Raw genomic sequence first — 25,608 nt, 5'->3', positions numbered from 1 at the left:
TTCGTCAACAGAGTCCTCTTGATATTTGACATTTAACTCAGATGGGCTTTGAGCCGCCCAAAACATGCTGTCTACATCTGAGTCATCTTCATCATCTAAAAGATGAGTTGGCAATAATGCTTGGTCCCTACTGGGAGATGTTAAAGAAAGTGTTAACCTCTCTTTTTCAGTTTTGTTATGCAAAAATAATTGTTGATTTATATTTTGGTGTTGTCGACTAGGTTGTCGTCGAAACACATACCATCGTCGATGAAACATCGACGGGCATTGTCAAAGTCCCAGTAACCAGTGTAGATGGTAAAACATTCGTCGACGAACTGTCGTTGTAGAGGTGGTCGACGATAGACATGTCGTTGACACTGGCAACACCGTCAACAAAGTAATCGTCGTCATCTTCATTGATGGACTGGTCGTCATAGTAATCTTTGTCGACGGGCTGGTCATAATCGCAATCTTCGTTGACGACGAAGACTTCCTCATTATCTTAATCGTCAACGACAAAGTAGCGTGGCATGTCGACGACGAAATAGATGCAGACAAGACCGAAAAGGTGGCAACGGATGTCGTAGACAAAGTCACTCCGACAGTCAGAGAAGGTCTTTTCCTCGTCGTCGGTACCACGGTCGATGACCTGTCCGTCGATGGGGCTGAAGAAGGCTTTTTCAAAGTATGCGTTACCTTCACTAGAGGGGTAGAGGGGTCTGAAGCAGATCTCTGAAGAGATTTTCTGGCAGAAGTCAAATCCTGAAGAGAAGGACACCCTGGAAGGTGAAATCTTTGACCAGCACAAACCTAGTTGGTGTACCTGAACTGCGCTGCATCACAGTCAGCCTCACATTGTGACCAGGTTCCAGTCTACCACAAACATGGACTATGATTGGCGCTTTGTGCTTTTTGGTGCTATTTATAATTAAAACACTGCAGCCACTGTATTTTTGGCATTTTGGTGTCACATAATTTGATTTGGTATTTGCTTGATTATCTTGGTATTGCGTAAATTTACACACTGCACTAAGTTAAGCCTGTGTTCAGTGCCATAGATACAGGGGCTTGAGCTCAGGTTAATTTAGTGACTCTGAGGGTTCAACCTGACGAGGGTTGTGATTATTTCTAGCGGAGGGTGGGGTGGGTAGTGTTACTGGCACAAACCCAGTGAAACTGAAAAAAATATATAGAACTAAAATTTACCCATGAACAAGCAAAACAAAAACTCATGATGTTCTTCCTGCATTCCTAAGTCACCATCGTAGATCTTGTCAGAATTCATGAAAAGAATCTTTCATTAAGATCATTTAGCTCAAGTAAGCAACCTTTTTTTTTTTAAATGAAGCTAATGATATTTAAAGTATCATAGTAACATATCTAAATGAAAACACCATTCGTGATGTGTATTTCCAACTGAACAAGAACAGCAAATTGTTCTCCTGAGTAGGCATTAACATCTGAGAAAAAGCATCAAATCTACGATTCTAAAACAGGCATACGTTTCATCAAACTAGGTGGAGATGAACTCCCTTGGATGGAATGAGCACTGTGCCTAAACTGGAGAGCAAGGAGGTAGCCAAAAGCAATAGAGAAACAAGCTGTGATCTGTTTAAACCCCTTAAACGCCAGGGGGACTTTTTCCTTGATTCTTTGTGGCGCTTGACTTGGCAGACTGGTGATTTGGGCCCACATTAATGTACGTGTGACACCACTAGTAATATTACACACATTAGAAGTGCTTAGTAGGGATTCACTAACCCCTCCCTGGTGGGTGGGATACAGGAGGGGCTAAGGGTGGTTATTCCTACCCCCACACATCCCTTGTTATGCCCACCAGCTCAAACCCACTTGAGGGTAAAGAGGGAGGAAGGTGGGAGAGAGGGCGGAAGGAGCAGTCCAACTCCTCACAACCACCACCACTAACACTGCACTAAAGTAAGAAACAAACAAGGAGAACAGGATTAGACGGATGGACTAGGATTGTTCCTAGTCCCTCCCCTTCTACCACAATGTCCTGATTCAATTTCACACTTCTCCTTCACATTGCAATGTTTCTCTGTCCAAGAGGAGCATTGGGATACGAAGGAGCTGTTCTTTTGAAGCCCACATAGTTTGAGAAAAAACACAAATATTGTCCGACTCCTTTCTGATCACATGATTAGATTTTCGTCATGCCTTGGAAGTGATACATTCCTATCGGAGAAAGACTGAATGACATCATATATTTGGAGGAAAAATGCTACAAATCTGTCGATTTCTTGTTCAGCGTGTTGTGCCAGCTGGTCAACGAAGCTGATGGAGGTCTAGCACTCAGCTGTAGTAACTTTATGAAGTGTTGATGTTGGACATATATCATAGTAGTAGGGTTCAATCCAGCCCATGGGCGACCAAAAGGCAGTTGGCCTAAACCAGCAGCAATCCGCTTTCAGCGGCTTTCCAAATTTCCCAATACACTACACTGGATTTATGACCTGTCAACCTGAACTCATCCAAAACCATAAATCACTTGTCTGACCACACACAAGAGATCCAGAGGATCAAATTGTGGGGTCAAGCATTGGTATATGTTGCCCTGTCAGTGACTGGAGACAATAACACATTGTCCATATATTGGGTTGCGAAGGACTGAACTGTGATGAAGAAAAATACATTAAACATTAAGTGCAGATTATACTTGCCATTGGTTTTCCATGAATATTCGTATGTGGAATGTTAGGCATCTGAGAAGGGAGGAAGTGGGTCACTCCAACTGGGACGCCAAAATGATTAGTTCGAGCTGATCCATTTGCAGATGGGTTGGATATGTGAAAAATAAAAAGGCATATGTGTACATCAAATATAATGAAACAATACGGTGTACATTTGATAAATTGACAGATCATGAATTGCGTATTTTTTAGCTAAAGGGTTTACACTATAACCACATTCGAATAAAGGTCAGGAGAACAAATTAGGCTAGAAAAGCTGTAGTAAATAGAGAACCCAACTCCACTTATAGCACTTTTCTGTAATACTTCTAGCAGGAGGTGCTACATGCAGTTATAATTTTTAAGGTAAACAAGCTAGAGTAAATATTGTGATGTATTGACAGCAATATTCCTAGGACCATGCATAAAGTAATAATAATCATACAATGCTCGATGACTGTCAGACAGATCAACAGAAATCACACAGCCAGGCCTAACCTCACTGAGGCTTGAAAGCTATCCACTATCAATGCAGAGAGAACAATCAGCAGTACACACAACTCGATATCTGACAGGTCAACTGTGGCGGGTTCTGGTTGGACTCCTTCTCATTGATGCATGATACACATCAGGGCTGCCCTCTCTCGCAACTGCTGTTCCTGCTGTCACTAGAATCACTAATAGTAGCTATTCAGCAAAATTCACAATTAGGAATCCTTCTTTATGCAGAAGACAACTGACGGACCTAGCCATCTCGCTCCTCCACTTGAGGTCCACTATTCCACACTAACATTTCGGGATACAAGATTAGTTGGGATAAGGGTGAGGTTTTGCCGCTGTTCCGGATGAGGATAAGGGTTGCCGTTGGGGCCAACAGGTTCCACTAGTGACCTGAACGCCTTACGTATTTGGGGTATACGTAAACAGAAGCCAAGACAGAATGGTGTCAGACAATAGCAACCCGCTCTGCCAAAATCAAGGTGGACTATGCTAAATGGTCCCAAGTGAATCTGTCCATACTGGGCACAATGCAGGTGGCAAAGATGGTTCTAATCCCTAAATATATCTGTATACTGGAGATGTTCCCACTTACTGTTCAAACATAAGTCCTGCGAGACAAGCAAGGTGATAGTGAATTTTTGTATATGAATTTTATATGGGGAACCTTGAAACCTTGAATGAGGATATCCAAAATGATAGCTCTCAGACTTTGTAGCAGGATGTAGCTTCTGAATGTGGAACACTACGCCATGGCCCACCACCTATAACTGCATATTTACTTTTGCCCTAAATGCAAGGGCCCCCCTGTGTGGGCAAATATTGAATGAGAGATAATGCCCCGTGGTCCTGACCTCCAACTGCTTTACGGCCAGAACTCAACCTGGCTCCAGGTCAAAAGCCCAATGGTGACTGCAACCAACCAGTCTTTGCTGTGTTCACACAGATTACCCATTTTTGTATATGAATTTTATATGGGGAACCTTGAAACCTTGAATGAGGATATCCAAAATGATAGCTCTCAGACTTTGTAGCAGGATGTAGCTTCTGAATGTGGAACACTACGCCATGGCCCACCACCTATAACTGCATATTTACTTTTGCCCTAAATGCAAGGGCCCCCCTGTGTGGGCAAATATTGAATGAGAGATAATGCCCCGTGGTCCTGACCTCCAACTGCTTTATGGCCAGAACTCAACCTGGCTCCAGGTCAAAAGCCCAATGGTGACTGCAACCAACCAGTCTTTGCTGTGTTCACACAGATTACCCAAAGCTTTGCTTACATACACAACAAGGACCCAAATAGACAAAATCCTGATAGGTAATCGACCCATAGTTTGGGAGGTTTATAAATAAATAAATGGCAGAGACAAGGGATATAGGCATTCAACCTGCTCCTGTTATAGGGGACACTAAAGCCCTTCAGTACATTGCAGGATGAGTGCCACCTATCGCAGACTCAACAAACATCTGCAATGAAATAGGTCTTGCATTTAAGCGAGTTTAAGCTATTGGCATTGTAAATGGCAATGCCTTTTATTTATGTTTTAAAAACCAAAACATAAAAAATGCATTGTCATTTACAATGCCAATAGCTCAACATTGTGTAAATGTGAGACCTACTGCATTGCAAATGCTTGTTCTCACTCTTGATAGTTGAGAGTTCGCTGGTCTCCCCATCTTTGTGGTTGGGTCCCATGTGCCACTGAATGCTTAATGCCCCCAGTATGAGTAGTTCATCCAGGCCAAGCTTTTATTTCTTGACATTCTGGGACTTGTAGTCATGGATTTATTAACAGATGTGTCTGAAATGGCATCGGTCTCGTTTAGTAATTGGAGTCACTTTTCGATCATTAAATGTACGTTTTCTTCTCGGTTTCCCCCGGTCTACACGGGCATAGCTGGCCACTCTCTCCTGCTGAGAAGTATGCCTTGATTCATAGTTGAGAGCCTGCATAGATGCCCAAGTGGCCCCAAGCCACAAAGAGCTTCCAAGTTTCCTTGAATACCTCACCCAGTTCATTTATTTATTTGCTTTGCGTTCTGGACACACAATTCTGGTGAACGCTGTACGCATGCGGAACAAGTACCTGAATACATAAAACACTGCCAGATTGCAGGGAGACAATGTGCTGAACGGCTAGAGTGGCCCACCTTGAAGATGGAGAAGAACTGGATCGAGTGTGGCGGGAGGCTCAAGCATCCTGTGATTCTGCACAAATCGCTTGATCTCCCTGTGCCTAAAAATGTTGCTCATCTACAGTGGGTCGAGTTGGCGCTATATAAAATGCACAAAAAAGCCAGCTACTCACGCATGTACTTAGGGAACTGGAGCGTTTTGGAGCCTATGACACTACCAGGCAGTTGCTCCGGTTTAGGAAGCATCTATCTTGTTTTTGGGAATCCCAGTTTGTCGTAGCTGCAACTCCAATGGTCCCAGTATGCACAGCACATTTTACTACAAAGCTAGGACTGGCTTTAAGCGGGTCCACTTGCCAGCTCAGCTGTGTACTGAGTGGGTGTCACTTGTGTTGTTGCAAGAAGCTTAGGGAGCAGGAAGGGGCGCTGGGGAGAGGGTCATGTGCGGAGTTCAGGTGAGAAAACTACCACACATCTGCGTGCAGGCACTGGAGACTGCGACGGAGACTCCAGAGATTTGCCGCTGTCTCAGCACATTGTTCAACTCCCTGTCTGATGCCAGTGCCATTCCGGGTGCCCCTACTGCATGACGGCAGGGCGGGCCGGTCTGGGAGTCAGGTGACCGAGACCAGTAACTCAGAGCAGAGACACTTCCACAGAGAGGGATAAAAACAGTAGCAGTCATGGCGGGATGCAGGAGGGAGCGAGACCGCGAGGGCAGGGGCAAACTGAGGGGTTGCAGGGGCAGAGATATCTGGGATGGTAGGATAAGCGAGACGAAACGACTGGGTTGAGAGACCTCCCAAATCAGGTAAGAAAGTCCCTAGTTACCAGAGAGCAGTCTATGTCATTTACAGTACAGTTTATAGGTGTAGTTAGAGAGGAGAGAGACGTCCACCAGGACACTCTGGGGTCGTAACCCTGCTGATTCTGACGCAGAGGAGTACAGGCAGAGCCTAGGGTTAGTAAGGGCAGTGCCCAAAGATACTAGAGGTAGGATGAGGCAGTGCTCAGTTGAATCAATGTACCCTATTATTCCTGTGTGCATCGTGCTCTGCGGTGTGGAGTACGGAGTACACAAGAGGGGGGGGGGGCACAGGTGAAGTAAGCTGTTCAGAGCTCAGCAAGGGGAGGCAGGTGACTGCAGCCTCTGCTGATACCTGATGAACATCCCAAGGCACCTGTGGGTCAGAGAGAATACTTGTGACTCAAGACAGTCAGGTGTTGATCAGCTGACAGAGCTGTTGTACCTGTGGCACCCACAGGCAGCTACTTGAGTCAGTTTGTAAAGGCAGGTATTTCGGCCCTACGTGCTGTCGAGGCAGACGTGTTGGAAGTGGTTGTTTACTGACCCTTATGCCGTAATAAAGGTGGGTGAACATTCAACACTGCGAAGCGGCTTTGCATCGTGTGACGCCTTCGGACATTCCCTTTCTTTTATTCTATGACCTGTCGTTAGTTTGCATTATGCATGTGTGTCAAGAAGTCGCAACCTACAATAAAGGGCATGTAAGCAGAGGCGAGGACAGGCGCTGATTGCAGATGTATACCCAGGAAGAGGAAGACTTGAGAAAAAAGATGCCCAGGGTTGTGTGGGAGTATATTATAAGGGGAGTAGAGACACTTTGTGGTACTGGAATTTGGCTGCGTGCAGCTTTTTGAAAGGGCAACACAGCATGTTCAGCGCCTTGAAGCTCCGTCTGGGTCATGAGTAGCTCTCTTTTAATGAATATGCTACTTACCAGTATGCATCTGTTCTTGGCATGTAGGGCTGCTGACATTCATATCTGTAGCATATCTGTAACATAGATCGCCGCCTAGTGTTGGGTCCGGATGATTGCACATTGTTGTCCTGGAAGAGTCTTCGAAGTATCACGATAGGTGGCTCCTCCCCTGGACTACAGTGCGCATGGGCATCGACTCCATCCCCAGATTGTTTTTAGCCATTGTGGTGAAGATGGAGAGTAACAGTGTGAGCGATGACCATGCTAAGAGTAAGTATAAAGTCTGCAGCCGCTACAGGCGCCGGGGAGGAGGGCGAGCGATATGAATGTCAGCAGCCCTACATGCCAAGAACAGATGCATACTGGTAAGTAGCATATTCAGTTTGAGGCATGTGGGCTGCTGAATTCATATCTGTAGCATAGAATAGATAGCAGTACCTCCATTATCGGCGGCCGCCTGTGCCAGCTGCAGATGTTTGAAAATGTGTTTTTAGAACAGCCTGCCCTACAGCTGCTTGGAGTGCACATCTACACAGTAGTGTTTAGTAAATGTGTGTGGGGTAGACCATGTGGCTGCTCTACAAATGTCTTCCAAAGGGATATTACCAAGGAAAGCCATGGAGGCCCCCAACTTGTGGGTGGAGTGGGCTCTTGGGGGGACCGTTAAAGTGCGCTTAGCTTTCTGATAGCAAATTTGAATACACCTAACGATCCACCTGGCTATACCTGCTTTGGAAATGGGGTTGCCTTTGTGTTGGGCAGAAAAGGCAACAAAGAGTTGTTTCGTCTTTCTAAAATCTTTGGTCCTATCGATGTAGTACATCAAAGCTCGTTTGACGTCAAGAGTGTGGAGCATTCTTTCGGCCACAGTCTCTGGGTTTTGAAAGAACACAGGCAGTTCAATAGTCTGATTGACATGGAACTGTGAAACCACCTTAGGAAGAAACTTAGGGTTAGTGCACAGCACCACCCTGTTGGAGTAAATCTGTGGGCTCTTGCACGGTGAGCGCCTGGAGCTCACTAACGTCGCAGTGACGTAATGGCTATAAGGAAAGCCACTTTCCATGTTAAGAACTGGATTTCGCATGAATGCAGAGGCTCAAAAGGTGGACCCATCAGTCTGGTGAGGACCACATTAAGGTTTCATACCGGAGCTGGCGGTGTTCTGGGAGGAATGACTCGTTTCAGTCCTTCTAGAAAGGCTTTAATGGCAGGCACTCTGAGAACGGAGAGATGCTGCCTGTTCTGGAGATAAGCCGCTATGGCGGATAAGTGTATCCAAATGGAAGCATATGCCAGATTGCATTTGTAAAGATGTAACAAATAACAAATGATGTTGTGAGTAGATGCATCTAGCGGGTTGATGTTGTGTTCTGCACAGTAAATGACAAACCGCTTCCATTTTGCTGCATAGCATGCTCTGGTGGTGGGCTTCCTTGCCTCCCGTATGATATCCATGCAGTCAGGAGGCAAGTTAAGGTAGCCAAATTCTAAGACTTCAGGAGCCAGATCGCCAGGTTAAGCTGTTGCGGATCTGGGTGCTGAATGTCGCCATGGCTCTGCTTCAAAAGCCTGGGTGTGAGGTGCAGCCTTTGATGCTGTACCACGGAGAGTTCTAGAAACGTGGTGTACCATGGTTGGCGTGCCCACGTTGGAGCAACCAGGATGAGTGTCATCGAGTGTTGCTTTAGCTTTCTTGCCACCAGCGGTATGAGAGTTGCTGGGGGAAAAGCGTACGCAAATCTGCCTGACCAGTTCATCCATATCGCATTGCCCTGCGACTGTGGGTGCGGGAACCTGGCGGCAAAGCGTTGTCATTTTGCGTTTTCCCTTGTGGCGAATAGGTCTATCTCTGGATGACCCCACTGCTGGAAGTACGGGCGGAGTACTGATGGATGTATCTCCCACTCGTGCATTTGGTGGCTGTACCTGCTGAGCAGATCCGCCATCTGATTGTCCTTGCCCGGGAGGTGTTCCGCCATGAGGAAGATGTTCCTCTGAATGGCCCACTTCCACATGCTCTGAGCCAGATGAGACAACTGTGGAGAGTGTGTACCTCCCTGCTTTTGAATATAGTATATGGCTGTCATGTTGTCCGTCCGGATCAACACGACTTTGTTGCACAGATGTACCTTGAATGCCTTTATTGCCATGAAGATTGCCATCAGTTCTAGGTAGTTGATGTGCATCTTCTGTTGCTGCGTTGTCCATAGTCCCTGCACCGTGTAGTGGAGTACATGAGCTCCCCATCCCTGGAGAGATGTGTCCGTTGTCAGAATAATCTGTGGCACAGGCTCTTGGAACGGTCGGTCCTTGCAAAGGTTGTGTGGATTCCACCAATGCAGAGAGTTGTATGCCCGACCGGTCACCAACACTAGGTCTTTCAACTGTCCTTGAGCCTGATTCCACTGATGTGCCAAGCACTCCTGAAGCGGACGCATATGTAGTCTGGCATGCGGGACTATGAAGATGCAGGAGGCCATCATGCCTATCAACTGCATGAACACTCGTGCTGGAAGCAAGTTTTGCGGTCTGAATTTCTGGATCAGCGACTGAATGCTGTTGATCCTCACAGAATTTGGCTGAGCTGTGGCTGCCAGAGTATCTATTGTCGCGCTCAGATACTGCCGCACATTGGCTGGCTGAATGTGCGACTTCGGATAATTTAGTGAGAATCCCAGAGCGTGAAGAAGGTGAATGGTGTGGGACATGTTGGCAGCGCACTGCTGGGCCGACTTTGCTTGGACAAGCCAATCGTCCAGATAAGGGTAGACGTGAACGTTCTGCCTCCTGAGGTGCGCAGCCACTGTCGCCAGGCATTTTGTGAAGACCCTGGGCGCTGTGGTCACTCCGAAAGGGAGGACCTTGAATTGATAATGCTGATTCTGAATCTGAGGTATTTTCTGTGTGACGGATGTAGTGGAATGTGAAAATATGCATCCTTGAGATCTAATGTTGCGAGGAAGTCTCCCTGATTGAGCAACGGAAGAACCTGCTGCAGCGTGAGCATGTGAAAGTGTTCTGAGAGAATGTACTGATTTAGGGGTCTGAGATCCAGTATGGGTCTGAGGGACCCGTCCTTTTTCGGGATCAGGAAGTACAGGGAGTACACTCCGGAGCCTCTGTCCTCCACCGGCACGAGCTCTATTGCCCCTTTTTGCAGCATGACGAGCACCTCCTGCTGCAATAAGTGCAAATGCTCTGTTGACATAGGACGGTGCCTTGGTGGGATGTTGGGTGGAGTGGACGTTAACTCCAGACAATAACCGTACTGGATAAGTTTTCTGACCCACCTGTCTGTGGTGATGGATTTCCAGACTGGCAGGAACTGTTGGAGTCTCCCCCCCGACAAGTGTTGTATGGTCGGAGGGGCAGTGACAAGGCGTCACTGTTTGTTGGCGGCGGAGGATCGGGAGTTGTTGTTTCCACGACCTCTGCCCTTGGTGCTGTTGCCACGATAGCCGCCCCTATTCTGCTTGTTGTAAGAGGTTTGCGCTCCACCTTTATTGTACACTGTGTTTGCTGGGACAGCTGGCCTCTGGAAACACCTCTATTGCTTGAGCGACGAAAAGTACTACCCCTGAACTGCTGGGACTGGAGAGCCTCCATGGACTTCGCAGTCTCGGTGTCTTTCTTTATTTTTTCCAGGGTGGTATCCACCTCAGGGCCAAATAAGTGATCAGGGTTGACAGGCTGATTGAGGATGGTGGTTTGTATCTCCGGTTTGAACCCAGAGATCCTGAGCCAGGCCTGACGCCGCAGCATCACACTTGTGTTAATTGCCCTGGCCGCGGTGTCCGCTGCGTCCAGTGCACATTTAATAGAAGCATTTGAGATGAGCTTCCCTTCCTGAATGAGCATCTCCGCTGCCTCTTTATACTCATCGGGCAAGTGCTGTAGCAGGGTCTCAAGTGTATCATAGTGTGCCCTGTCATATCTGGCCAGGAGTGCCTGAGTGTTTGAAATACGCCAGATATTGGCCGCTTGAGCCGCCACCCTCTTCCCTGATGCTTCTAGCACTTTTGATTCCTTATCAGGGGGAGGAGCATTACCAGTGGTTTGAGAATTTGCCCTCTTCCGGGCATTAAAAACAATCAAAGAGTCCAACGGCAACTGGCCCCTGATGTAGGTAGGGTCGCCAGGTGCCGGCTTATACTTTTTCTCAATCCTGGGGTTTATAACGCTGGCACGTGTGGGTTCCTTAAAAATGTCCGCAGCATGTTTCAGAACCCCCTTTAGCATTGGCAGAGTCTTGACAGTCTTTTCAGAGGAGGAAAAGGTATCAAACAGGAAGTCCACCTCAACAGGGTCAGCATGCAGCTGGACGTCATGATTTCTAGCCGTCCTCTCAATGAGAGCATTGAATGCCGCAGAATCCTCAGTAGGGGAGGGTTTAACATTGTACACTTGAGTGTCCTGGGCAGTATGCGGATCATCAGGGTCCCCTGCATCTGCCCATGAGTCTTGGTGATCCTCAGGATCAGTGTTGGCAGGGAAGTTGTACTCCACATCATCCCCCTCCCCAGCCTCCACATCTGAATAAGCGGGTGAGGATGGAGCAATGGTCCGAGGGCGTGTATCAATCGGCTCCACCAGAACCGGGGAATCCGTAGAAGGCTTTTTGCGCTTCAAGGGAATGATGTAGGACTCCATAGGCTGAGCCGGCGTGATCTATCTCTTGTAGATTGAAAGTTTACTGGTGTCGGCATCGATTAAAGTGTTCCGACTGCTCCTCCATCAGGGGTTGTCGAGGCTTCGACCCCGCGGACACCTTGATGGGCGCGTCGGCGACTGTTCTTGGTGCGAACGCCTTCGGCGCCACTTTCGGCGGCAGCGTGAACTGGATTGGCGTCAAGGACTTCGGCTTTATGGCAGCGGGCTTCGGGGTGGAAGAATCCTTCGGATCGACCGCGGAAGCCTTGCTCTTGATGCGTTGCAATGAGTCCGACACCTGCTTCGTGAAGGAGGCGGACGGTTTCGTCGACCCGACAGGCGTTCTAGGTCTACCAGCAGGTGCAGACTCGAGCGCAGAACTTTTGGCCTTCTCCGGTCGATGTGCAGGATCCTTAGGATCGCCGTGTCCTCCGGCTGTGACGACGGCCGTTGGCGCAGACGGTTTCGAGTCGGTGGCCTTGACAGTTGGCTTCGGTGCCCCAGTCTTCGGCTCGATGCCCTTGAGTGATTTGGGCTCGACGCCCTTGAGCGACTTTGGTTCGACGCCCTTGGGCGCCTTAACCGGATCGACAACCTTCTTCGGCTTCGGCTGCCCCGACCTGTCGGAAGACGAGGAGGCGACCGGAGCGACAGACGTCTTCTGTTTCGATGGCGTCTCTATCACTTTCTGTTTCGTCGAGACCGAAGCTTTCACTTTCGGTTTCACCAATGGCGGCTCCGCAGAAGTGTCCGTAGTCGGGCCCGTAGGCGAGACCGTGGATCCAGTTGTAAGGTCTTGGGTAAGGCCATGTGGCGATCCCTCGACCTAAGCCTCAGTGATTGTTCGATCGGGGCATAGCTCTTCGCCTGAGCTATCTTCCGTGGCCCCATAGGCCTCATTGTCGTCTCCTACATCGTCGATGACTTCTTCTGCATCGATGACTTCGACGTCTGCGTCGTAGTTGTAGTCGATCTCCTCTGTCTGAGTCAAAAGCGGTACTCGAACTTCTTGCTCGTCCGCTTCTTCCCCTTCGAAAATGTCCACCGGTGCCGACTTCCGGGCCTCCTGGCGCGCCACGCGCCGAAGTCGAATAGTCTTCTTCGATCGAAAACGGGAACAAGCCATACAGTTGGCTTCATCGTGATCCGGCGACAGGCACTTGTTGCACACCGGGTGGACGTCGATGTGGGGATACTTAGAACCGCACACGGGACATTTCTTGAACGGGCTCCGTTCCATGATGTTTCGGCGAAAGTCTGGTTGCGTCTACTGGGCCTTGAGCACCGAAGAGCCACGCGACTCCTCTGGGAGTCCGACTCGGGAACTGAGCCGGAACAGAGCTGGGCACCGAACGCGAGACAATACCGACGCTAAGGAAAGGCCTTCGGGCCTAAAGGAAAGTTTCTAACAATTCCGATCTTGAGGTATCAAATATGCATCCGAACCCAATTGCGGAAAAAAACAATCTGGGGATGGAGTCGATGCCCATGCGCACTGTAGTCCAGGGGAGGAGCCACCTATCTCGTGATACTTCGAAGACTCTTCCAGGACAACAATGTGCAATCATCCGGACCCAACACTAGGCGGTGATCTATGCTACAGATATGAATTCAGCAGCCCACATGCCTCGAACATCATGGTTCGGTTTCAGTGTTACAAGCAGAGATGAATATTATAAATAAACAGTAGGAAAAGTAATAAGTCTGGCACTGGCAACCTGGTGCAACGGTTATTTTTTTATTTCATGCTGCAAAGGTAAAAATTCTGCCACCTAAACTGTGGCAAAACACACAAGGTGATGACAAAATAACGATGGATTAAACCCAGATCTGTGACTGGGGGTGAATGTTTTGCCATTGTGCAACATTTCGTCCATCAATTGTTGTTTTTGCATTTGTCACCTAAACTGTGGCAGCATATATATATGTAATTGCAATATTCAGTTAAACAAGGCGGAAGAGACGTGAGACGATATGCCCGCTCACAATCTCCTGTCCGGTACACAATGGAAGGAGAGGCCCGACAGGGGGAGGGAGGGAAAGCGAAAGCGTGCCATGCACGAGTTACTGCTGACACCGTTCAGGGTCCCCGAAAGCTTCCGAGATGATCTGGAACTGACGCGTAAGCAGGCACATCTCCTGTCCAACGCGGGCACATCTCCTGTCCAACGCGTGCACATCTCCTGTCCGCTTCCAAAGAAAAATCGACAATAGATCTCGCCAAGCGAGGAGCGCATGCGCTGCATCGCTAGGCGAGACCTAAAAATGAGGATACCTTCCCAATACATTTGGCACATCGCCGAGGCCATACCAGACTCCCCCATATTGCAATACTTAAAACATTTAAAGGAGTTTTCTCTGGCTGTTATAATTTGATAGCAAATCACTCACACGCTAAACCCTTATTAGCACTTTTGCGCGACAGATGGCAGGGACTACGGCAAACAGACTAGACGGATGATGAATGGAAAGAGGTAATCTGTGACCTGGACAGAAGGTTTAGGGCAGGGGTCTCCAAACCGGTCCTGGAGGGCCGGATCCATGCCAGATTTTTGGGATATCCCCATTGAGATACAAGTAGTTATTTTAAAAATCTGGCATGGATCCGGCCCTCCAGGACCGGTTTGGAGACCCCTGGTTTAGGGTATCAAGAATGAAACCTCATCATTAAACAATATAGGACTGGCACTGGACCCCTCCCCCCCCTGCCAGTCCCCCCCCCCAGAGGTGACCGCAGGACTACAGAGCGATAGGAGGGAATGCCTGCATGGCTGCAAGCACGAACCAACACCCGGCATTCACCTCCCAGTGCATTTCTTAATTCTTCTCTTTACCACTCATTCCTTCACCATACCCCGCTGAAGGACTTAAAAACAATACAAGGCAATGGAGGGAGGGGAGAAGCTGCCCAGTACTACCCGATTGCAGATCTGGAGCGTCACTGTCATTGCTCCACATCTACACCCCACTCTTAAGACCTTTACCTTTACTCACTTTTCTCCTTGCCACCACCCCGTGCCCCAGTAAGTTATCCTTTGAATACTGAGTCACTGAAGTAACTAACTTGCAGACTTGCCATAAGCACAATGAATTTCAGACGTCATCAGTGATGGTATCAATGATATCATAGAACATGTCATAAGAGATGTAATATGTGAGGTCATAAGCAGTGCAAGGCCAGTATGCATGTTTTTGTTACTTTAGTTAATTTCAGTGTTTTTGTATAGTTTAAAATGGTATTTATAACATTTTAAAGACATTTTCAGCTAACTATGTCACCGATCATCACTTGGTATTTATAGTTAGGTCTGCTTCTCCATAGAGGAAGCTCATTTTGGTTTGCTAACAACTTTGGCGTCGTTTGTTAAATCTCCTTCCTGGAAAGTAGTGGGGTGATCAGTCAAGAAGGGGCTAAGAAAAAATGGGGGCCCCGAAACAGGAAATCCCCAGGCATTTTCCATAAACTTTTTAGGAACGCAATATTGCAAAACCCACTGAACGAAATTACGCCAAATTTGGCAGGAAACTAGATCTTGCTCCTGTAAGCTCGCTTTTTGTGATCTGGTGTAAATCCGTTCACTAAGTAGTTTTAGGGACATTAAGCTCCAAAAATATTTGTATATCTCGACGGTTGGTAAGTCGGACTCTCGAAAGAGTCAATCAATAGCATTTTTAAAATATAAGCGTTCGAATCGGCTCAGCAGGCTTTTTAACTCTTCAGCTATTTTGAAAAGCTGGAGCAAGGCTCGGATTGGCTGCCTGCAACATGAGGAAAATTGTTGCAGGTAGCCATTACAGAACACAGGGAATCATGTCGTAAGCAGTGCATTGCGGGGCGCAAGATAGAGTTAGCTTAAGTCTTCTAACTAACTGGTAAATTTCAGTCTTTTTTTTACGTTCAAAACATGACCTTGGCACTGAAATTTTCATCTACCTATAACCTCACTTTAACCTTTTCTGTCCCGGGATGTGATACTTGTGTTTTTTTTAAAAATGAAATCAGTTCTTATCACACCTCACTATAAAGTCATTTTAACCTTTGCTTTTTTCAGTTAATTTCTAAGTATATTTTGAATGTTAACTAAGATATAATTACAATTCTAACCGTACCATCACTTTAACCATTGCTTTTTCAGTGAATTTCAAGGAGTTTTTTTTTTACGTAAACGAATATTGAATTACCATACATAAAGCAGATCCCCCTTGCATTAAAGGAAGCACTGTCTTTGGCCCTGTGCTGCATGTCATTAGCTGCAGCAACCCTCCACGGGCAGTCAACCCCAGCCTTGCACGCCCTTTGGCTTTGCAGCATGGGGTTGAACGCAGGCAGCCAGCTTCCTGCTCGGGGAGGGGTTTGTGGCCCGCTACCTTTCCCAAGCCATTATTGGCACTAGAGACCCCATCTCCCGGTCTCCAAAAAATTATATTCGGGGGAGGGAGCACACTGCTCCCAGCCTCAAACCCAAATAGGTCCTGGGAAACCCATTCCCTGGGGACATGAAAAAGTTATTGGAGAGGGGGTGCGTGGCCTCTCTTTGTGTTTCATCAGGCACCAAGTACCCAATCCCCAGGGCCAAACATTTCAATTAGGCGAGGGGGTACGTGGCCTTCCTCCCTTAGCCCAAATGAGCCACGAGGACCCCGTCCCCATAAACCATAAATTAACTCTAGGGGAGTGGTGCAATATTGTAACACGGTTGCATGAGAGGGACAGCTTTGAGGCAGGCAGCAACCTGGCATAAGGAACATTCCAAGCATCTACAACTGGCACAAGTAAACTTCCACTAATGAGGTTTCCTGCTCTCCTCATACGAGGAAACAATACCTGCAGGGGGAATCATGCCTATTTTGGTAACTGTTCATCCACCCCAAGGACCATGGAAACTATCACCAACTAAAGCACAAGTTACTCTTGTGTAACAATAGATCTGTAAGAGATATTAGTGAGATTCCTTACCTTAGAATATCCCCAGACGTCAGACTGAATCCGGAAAGTTTTTCCGTTAGCAGTACCCCTGAGCGTCGGTAGGTGGCGGTGTGCGGCTCCGCATCCGTAGCTGGCGTCGTAAGCGCCGAGATGACGTCACGGAGACTACTTAGGCGCCACCCAGGCGCACCGACATCAGTTCTTTACATGACTTTCCACGCCAGGTATACAGTGCTATGCAAGAAACTGACCACTGGTGCCATGAAACTAGGGCCCTGAAAGGGATGTCCTTAACCCTAGAAATCAGTTTGCAGAACTGGGAGGATGGGTGGGACAGTAAGGAATCTATCACTAACTAATGTCTCTTACAGATATATCGTTACACAAGTAGTAACTTGTGCATCTGAAAGAGACACGTTACCATAGATTCCTTACCGTAGAATAGATACCCCAGCAATACAAAACCCGGTGAAGGGGGTGCAAATAAGATTACACCAGAAAATCATGGAGAACAGAACAGCCAAAGCAGCTGGCTCTCCGGACTTGACTGTCAAGGCAGTAATGCTTGGTAAACGTGTGCAGCGAAGCCCACGTAGCTGCCTGACAAATGTCCTGCAAGGGAACGCCGCGTCTCAAGGCAGTAGTGGCTGCCGTCGCCCTGCTAGAATGGGCACGCAACCCCATAGGAGGTTCCTTTTTAGCCAACGAGTAACACGCTTTGATGCACAGAACAACCCACCGAGAGATGGTTCGTTTGTGCACGGCCCGACCTTTCTTGGCGCCCACGTAGCCAACAAAGAGCTGGTCATCCACCCGGAACTGTTGTGTGCGCTTGAGATAGAACGAGAGCGCACATTTCGGGTCCAGACGGTGGAGCCTCTATTCCTCTTATGTAGGATGTGGAAAGAAAGTGGGCAAAGTGATGGTCTGCCTGATGTGGAAGGCCGTGACAACCTTTGGCAAGAAAGGAGGACAGGTCCTTAAAACCACCTTGTCCGGAGGAACAGAAAGGAAATAAGGTTTAGACGAAAGAGCCTGGAGCTCACTCACTCTTCTGGCAGAGGTGGTAGCTACCAGGAAAGCAGTCTTGAGGGTGAGAAGACCTAAAGGACAGTTATGAAGGGGCTCAAAGGGAGCACACATCAGATAGGTCAAAACAAGATTCAAGTCCCATTAAGGCATTATGAAAGGCAAGGGAGGAAATGTGTGTGTAATGCCTTTCAGGAAACGGCTAACAACCGGGGACTTAAAGAGAAAAGGCTGATTTGGAAGCCTTAAAAAGGCGGAGATGGCCGAAAGATAAACTTTGATAGTGCCCAGAGCAGAGCCCTGCTGAGCCAAGGATAGTAGGAACAGAAGGACCTCAGAAAGAGGGGCAGAAAGGGGATCCACAGCCCTTGCTGTGCACCATGCCATAAAGTTGTTCCACCTGCAGGCATATACAGTCGTAGTGGAGGGACGCCTGGCTGCCAGAAGGACATCACAGACTTCGGGAGGAAGATCGAAAGCTGTCAACTGTCGCCGCTCAATCTCCATGCATGGAGGTGGAGGCTGGACAGATTCGGGTGGAGGACAGTCCCCTGCAGCTGTGACAGAAGATCCTCCCAAAGAGGTAGCCGGATTGGGGGATCGATCGCCATGCTGAGTAGCTCAGAACACCAGTATCAATGTGCCCAATTCGGAGCCACAAGGATGACTTGGGCCCAGTCGTGCCGAATTTTCTTCAGCACTCTGGGCAGAAGTGGTATAGGCGAAAAGGCGTACAACAGACCGCAAATCCACTCGTGACGAAAAGCGTCGCTGAGCGAGTGCCGCCTTGGAATTTCCAACACGTAGAACTGACGACATTGCGCATTCTCTTCGGTGGCGAATAGATCTAACCAAGGCTCTCCCCACTGCAGAAAGACACTTTGTGCCACATCCGAGCTCAGACGCCATTCGTGATCCATCAAGCACCGGCGGCTATGTTTGTCCGCCCTGGCATTCAGAGAACCTGCCAGTTGTTGAACCACCAAGGTAATGCCTTGATGTTCCAGCCATGTCCAGAGGCGCAGAGCCTCCTAACATAGGGTCCACGACCCCACCCCGACCTGTTTGTAGCAATACCACATGGTGGTGGTGATGTCCGTGTACACCTGCACTACACTTCCCCGGATAGAGGGAAGGTATGCTTTCAGTGCAAGTCGGATCGCCTGAAGCTTCAAAGGTTGATATGGAGACGGGGCTCCGCCTGAGACCAGAGGCCTCTGATCTCCGCCTTTCTCAAGTGACCGCCCCATTCCAGGTGGGACGAACCCGTCACCACTGTGTGCTCCGGTTGGGGAAGGGAGAGGAATCTGCCATTGACCCAATCGCGATTCGTGAGCCACCACTGCAATTGTCGAGCAGTGCCCTCCGAGATCTGGACATGATCGGACAGGTTGCCCTGATGCTGTGCCCATTGGAACTTCAGGTCCCACTGCAGAGCCCGCATATGCCATCTGGTATGTTCACACGCAGGATGCAGGAGGCCATCAGGCCCAGGAGCCAGAGGGTCATCCTGACAAACTCAGGATAGAGGCTGAAAGATCAGACTAATAACCTGAATATCCCGGACTCGCTGCTCGGGAGGATAAACCCGAACCTGCGTCGAATCCAGAACCGCTCCAATGAAGGGGAGCTTCTGAGAGGGACTCAGGTGTGACTTTGGTACGTTGATGGAGCACCCCAGTATATGCAGGAGGTCGGTCTTAGTCTGAAGGTGGGTGACGACTTCTTGGAGCGAGCCCGCCTTCAACAACCAGTCGTCGAGGTAGAGGAAGACTGATACCCCTGACCTGCGCAGATGAGCTGCAACCACCGCCATCACTTTGGTGAAAACACGAGGGGCGCTGGTATGGCCGAAGGGGAGCACAGCAAATGCTCCTGGCCTACCCTGAACCGCAGGTAATGTCTGTGGGCCGGCAGGACGGGGATGTGACAATATGCGTCTTGCAAGTCCAACGCCACCATCCAGTCTCCAGGGTCTAGGACAACCAAGACCTGAGCCAGAGTCAACATCTTGAACTACTTCTTCTGGAGGAAGCGATTGACATTCCTGAGGTCCAAATGGGGCTCAGGCCCCCTTTCTCCTTCTTGGGGACCAGAAAGTAGTGGGAATAACAACCAAGTCCTACTTCTGGCCCGTGAACGCGCTTGATGGCCCCTTTGGCCAAGAAGGCCGTGACATCCTGTTGGAGAAGCGCAAAGTGATCTCCCGGCATGCGGTGGAACTGAGGTGGCATGGCTGGTGGGCAGACTCGAAGGGGAGGGAGTAGCTTCCTTGGACGATTTGCAAAAGCCACCTGTCCGAAGTGACAGAGCGCCTGTGGGGGAGGTGATGTTGAATCCTGCCACCCACCGGCATGGGGTGCACCCCAAAGCTTGGACTAGGAAGGCTTTGAGGCGGACACTGCGTGAGCAGAAGCGGACTGACCCGCACGCTGGCCCCAAAGAACTTGGCCGTAGCCCAAGAGTCCTTGAAACACTCCATCGCACGGTCTGCCTTATCACCAGACAGGCGAGTACCATCAAAAGGCATGTCCATGAGGGAACTCTGGACATCCCCCAAAACACTCGTGGACCGCAGCCAGGCATGGCGACGCAAGGCCACCATTGTGGAGATGGCTCTCCCCAAAGAATCCTCGGGCTGTTCCCCTCCGCAACTGCTTGAGAAAGTACAACCCGAACCTCCTCCGGGCACAGGGGCCGAGTTTGCGCCACCATGTCCCACACAGCGCGAGAGTAGCGGCCCAAGAGACATGCGGTGTTGACGGATCGCAGCCCCAGGCAACTTTTTTCCAAACTGCTCCAGCTTTTTCGATTCCTTATCCGGCGGAGCAGTAGGGAATGCACTTTGGGAAGTGGACGCCCGAATGACCAGGCTCTCCAGGGTCGGATGATTTGTAAAAAAGGCAGGGTCACCTGGTGCCGGGCGATGCCTGGCCACGTTTTTATCCACAGGAACCCCTGTAGCTGGTCTAGACCAGGTGCCCAACAAAACATCCGTCAAGGCCTCATTGAACAGAAGCAAAGGTTCCATAGAACTTGCCGCCGGCTGAAGCACTTCAGTAAGGAGGTTTGTTTTGAGGGTAACAGTAGGCAGATCAAGGTCAAGACCCTCAGCTGATTTACGGAGCACCACAGTGTATGTGGCGCCTTCCTCCATGACAGCGGGAGGAGACACAAACCCAGGCTCAGAGGAGCGGTCTAGGCCATCTGCATCCTCCGCCCACTCATGTTCGGACTCGCACTGCAGTGCAAGAGGGTCCTTCGACCCCTCCCAGTCATCCCCCTCCTCCACGGCCCGAGGCATATTACTCAACATTACATCCAACCACTTTCCAGTTACACGGAGACTAAACAGACACTGGACACCTCCTCCAGTTAATAATAAAACTACAAAAAAAACAACAAAAAAGATAACTGGTCAACAGAACATTATGACAGGGCTTAGCGCCCCACACTCTTATTTACAAAATAAACAGGTAAAGGCTTTCATAACCCAACTGTAAAGACTACTACTATATTCACACCCCAGTATGAACAAATCATTCCAACTCCACCAGCTTCAAAGGGCAAAGTACTCCAAACAGGAGTAACCTAGGAGCATAATGGACACAAAAGTAACAAGCATAAGAAATCATTAAAGCATGTTGCTGCATCCAAGCGTTCACATACTCCATTGCTAAAACAGTAGAGCACACACTTCAATGTTGACTTTGCACATAACGCTAAGGAGTCTTTCACAGTGCACATTAAACTACAGCTGTGGGGAGAGACTACATTTGGTATACCAAACGCACACTACCCATTTCAGAAGGCAGTCAATGTGTATCTATTTTGGTGTAAAATGAAGTATTACTGCAAGAAATGTTACTTACCTATATAAGGTGCTGGTTGATAGGGCAGAGGCTTGTTTGTTGAAGAATAATAACCCACTGCCCGCTTAAACCGAGTGACTTTGTCATCTGTGCGAGACTAAACAGAAAGAGAAAGATAAGTAAAATAACATATTTGACATTATCTCTTGAAATTAAATGTACATTCTAAATTGTAAAGAGATGCTGATTGCTTAGAAGTAATATTTTAACTCAGGAGTCCTATTTTTCCACATCACAGTCCTAACCACTTGAGGCAAAGTCATCACCGTGGAGAGAGGCAACCATTTTGTCTAAGGAAAACCGGATTCCCCTAGGCTCATTTTGCAGATGAATCCAACCTTTGTAGAAGTGAGATCGGGAAAGAGGGATTCTAGACCTGCAATGAGGAATCCTGTAGGTCTAAATGATGTAGAATACAGGTAAGTGTGTTGCCATATCCATAGTCAGAATCAAACAGTTGAGGATCTACCAAGCAACTGCCTTACCAGACCATGTGACCAAAGAAACAGACACTAAACACCTGCATGTTTCTTTTTATTCAAATATGCCGCTTTACAGATTATCTGTGCACATAGCTTATTTGCTGATAACTGAAGGGGGTGGGGGTTGATATGTATGGGCGGGGGGGTCAACATAGCAACACCAGTTATATTTTTTCACACTAACAAAAATAAAACCTAACCGAAAACGAATAGGAATAAGAACCTAAAAAACATAGGCTAATGTACCACAGGTCAGCGATGATCAGGACTATATAACAACAAGATGATAACCTATCATTGGCGACAACCTCCACCTTCGAGGGGGACAGGTGGATAGGGAGGGTGGACTGACCGAGGAGGGCGGGTGTTATGTTATTAGTCACATACTTCTGCAATCCAGATGCCCAACATCATGTTCTCACAATGTCCGGTAATAATATTGTGTAGGTCAATTACCACCAGAGTATGCTGGACCTTCACCGAGCCCCTCCCTCACTTATTTATCTAACAGGGCCGGTGCTAGGCATGGGCAGCTGCCCAGGGCCTCGCACTTAGCCCACCAGCATGGGGCCTCGCACTTAGCCCACCAGCATGGGGCCACGAACTGGTGATGAGTCCTGTCAGTTCCCTGGCGATCCATTTCAAAGAAAGGTGTCACCTTTCTTTGAAATGGAGGGGCGCCCCCTCCCCGGGCCTCTCAGGGATGGTATCTGGATACATAAGGGAGGGAGACGCTCCCTTCAATTTATTGAAAGGAGACCCATTCACAGACACTGTTGGAGGCCCCTTGTCCATCATTTTGGCACCCCCATAGCTTTAACTTTTAGCCCACAAGCAATTCTCACACCTATCGGACTGAAGGTGTGAGAAATGCTTGTGGGCTCAAAGTTAAAATTGTGGGGGGCGAAAAAATGCTAGACAATAGGCCTCCCACAGTGTCTGTGAATGGTCTCCTTGCAAGGGGCCACTTATCTACATTAGAGGGGCCTCGCACATTCCCTTTTAGCCCAGGGCCTCACAAATCCTAGAACCGGCCCTGAAAGGAGCCATCAAAAATGCTGTGCCCGCACCCTTTTTATTTTTTTGGGAAGGTCAGACAGGGATTAGCCTATCTGTGCAAGACCACTCCGAGGTGACAATCCTTCGAGCTTGCTGCTTTTCCACGCCGGCAAAGACGGTTCTAGGGGCCAGGTGACCAAAGAACTAGTAGCACTACCTAAAAATAGGTATAGCCTGCTAAAGAGAGCTAAAACGAACACAAAGCAACACTTGCTTGGCTTACCTTTATCAGACCATTTGGAACCCTTCCTAGGTAATGAGAGAATAAAAGATACATCTACATTCCTGAAAGAAATTTGAGTACAGGGCAGGGACACAGCGCTATTTAAAAATGGATTGAAGAGGAAGCCCGGGACCTTGCAGAGAAAAGTTTGTAACAAAAAAAAACATCAAATCAGCCGAGTTGCCAGGGGTGACAGCTCCACCTCAACTTCAAAAGGACTTTGACAGAGAAGGACAATCTTGTAAGAACAGACTTTGGTACCGATTTAGGATTAAGGGGGCAAAAGAGATTCATTTACAACTATTTGAACAGTACTATGACCCGGACGAAGGCCTCGTTTTTTCCTGATGCACTGTTATTTGCACTTAGTCCAATTGAGAAGCAAAACAATGAAAAAAAGAATAAAAACTTTGAAGAAGCTACAACCTGAAGTGCTCGGTCTGTGGAGTGCTGCCTTTCTGTGTGCCTCGGTTACGGTTGTGGAGAATACAAAGGGTAATGCAGGATACCAAGACCCTGTAAAACGTGGTGTCGGACCAGGAAGGAGGGGCACCCGAAAACAAAGCGGCCTCCTGCTTTCCGGCGATCGAGTGGTGAATTCCTGAACGGCGGCTGCTTCCAGGATCGAGATCGCGAGATAATAGATGAGTGAGGCTGCTTCGGAGCACCCGACAAGGTAGGAGACTGCGGGTGTGAGGGTTGTTGGTCTCCGGAGGTGGTTCCTTCGCAGGGGGGGCACCTAGAGGACAGACCACGACAACCTCCTCCGCAGTTCTCTGTGGCATATTTGTCATGATTCCTGCTCAGCAGCCTTGAAACGGGGACTCTGCGGTTATCGGAACCCGTGGTTCGGTCGCCCCAGAAACAGACAAGGAACAGTGAAAAAGAGCGGATTAACTTATGCCTGCATTCTATGGGAGTTAACAGAAGTGAGAGTTACGTACCAGGAGAACAGTGAATTTTTTTTTTAGTGCATCAAGACTTTATTTTAAAAGAACACAATACATGCCTAATTGCCATTAATTTATATTTAGTAAATTTCTAACGCTAACAAAGTACGAATTGGGCCGACTGAGAGCAAGCGAGATGGCAGACAGGTGGAGCAAACAAGAGCAGTTACTGAGAGAAATGTTTGACGATGAAGGAGAATTAACTTCAATGCAGAATACGACATGCTCCACTAATTCTGGCACTGCTAGTACACCGAAGCAACAAATGAAAGAGCTCAAGCAGGGCAGAATCATGGAAATAAAGGGTGGGAAAATGTCACTTTAAAAAAGTACTCAGACTGCAAACGCATTCCCTGAGGTTTAAGGATATCTTTGTTCTCCCAACCGTAAGTGATTTGGATCCAGAACTCCTTTCCAAATGGCAACTGAACACGACAGAACGTTCAATGAAGTTAATCAATACATTAATAACACATGCGGAAAGAAGATTAGCACAAGCAATGGGGAAGACCAAGAGTCTAGAGAAATCTCTAGAACAATTTAAAGAATCAACTGAAGGTGTCAAATTGTTAGAGGACTTGGATAAGAGATTAGATAAACATGAGTTGGAAGTTCAAAATAAGAAAATCCACAAATTCCAACGGGACAGGATTGATTATGCCATAGAAAGGGTGTACACCTTTGAACGCAAGTATGATGCAAACTATAACAAACAATCTATGGATCGGGTTCAAGTACAAGAACAAATCAGGATGTGAAGCTCGGAAAGCTCTGAAGTGAGCTCAGGGGTTGAAGGCCCTACCAACAGCAGACAAAGAGTAGATTTTTCCTGGGATATGTGTCTTCTTCGTATGACGACGTGGGGCAAAGGGAGAGGTTCTTACCAGAAGACAGAAAGATCATCAACAAAAAGAACCAGACGGAGCCACAAGAAACACAGGCAAAAAAATGAAAGATACAAACAAATGAAGGGGGTCCAGACCTAATTACAGATGATTTAGTAATCAATCTATCATCCAAAAACTAAACTTGAAACATCTGAGACTAATAATTAAAGGATTAACATTTTGTCCCTCTTATGGTATGGACTTAGCTATGTCAAGAGTCGATCTTTACAAGTTTTGTTGAAAGTTAAAACTAAAATAACATTTTGCCAATTTTACATCAAAATTTGTTGAATACAGAAATCTTGACACATGATCAACCTTCGCCTTTGAATGACATTTCCCCATTAAGATCTCTACATAGTTTGGAAATGCAAAATTCTGGAAATGATTATTCATCCACCATAGAGGAAATTAGTAATACGTAACTTTGTGAAGAGATGAAGAGTGTAACACATATGTCAATTAGCAGCAAATGCAAGACACTTTCTAGATT

General features: G+C 47.9%; 1 protein-coding gene across 2 annotated transcripts in view; it reads right to left on the bottom strand.

Annotated features, from left to right (window-relative positions):
* The window catches only part of FAM120A (family with sequence similarity 120 member A), a 401,275-nt gene that overhangs the window by 204,888 nt on the left and 170,779 nt on the right, over positions 1–25,608 (bottom strand). For both annotated transcript variants that reach the window (XM_078661614.1, XM_078661613.1), the window contains exons 5-6: positions 21,515–21,611; positions 2,664–2,761 (exon numbers count right to left, since the gene is read on the bottom strand). In XM_078661614.1, the coding sequence (XP_078517740.1) occupies positions 2,664–2,761; positions 21,515–21,611 (195 nt within the window). The remainder of the gene's footprint in view (positions 1–2,663; positions 2,762–21,514; positions 21,612–25,608) is intronic.

Source organism: Lissotriton helveticus, chromosome 9 (assembly GCF_964261635.1).
Source record: "Lissotriton helveticus chromosome 9, aLisHel1.1, whole genome shotgun sequence".
Classification (NCBI taxonomy): domain Eukaryota; kingdom Metazoa; phylum Chordata; class Amphibia; order Caudata; family Salamandridae; genus Lissotriton; species Lissotriton helveticus.
The sequence above is the reverse complement of the archived record's forward strand: the minus strand, read 5'-3'. Positions and strand labels throughout refer to the sequence as shown.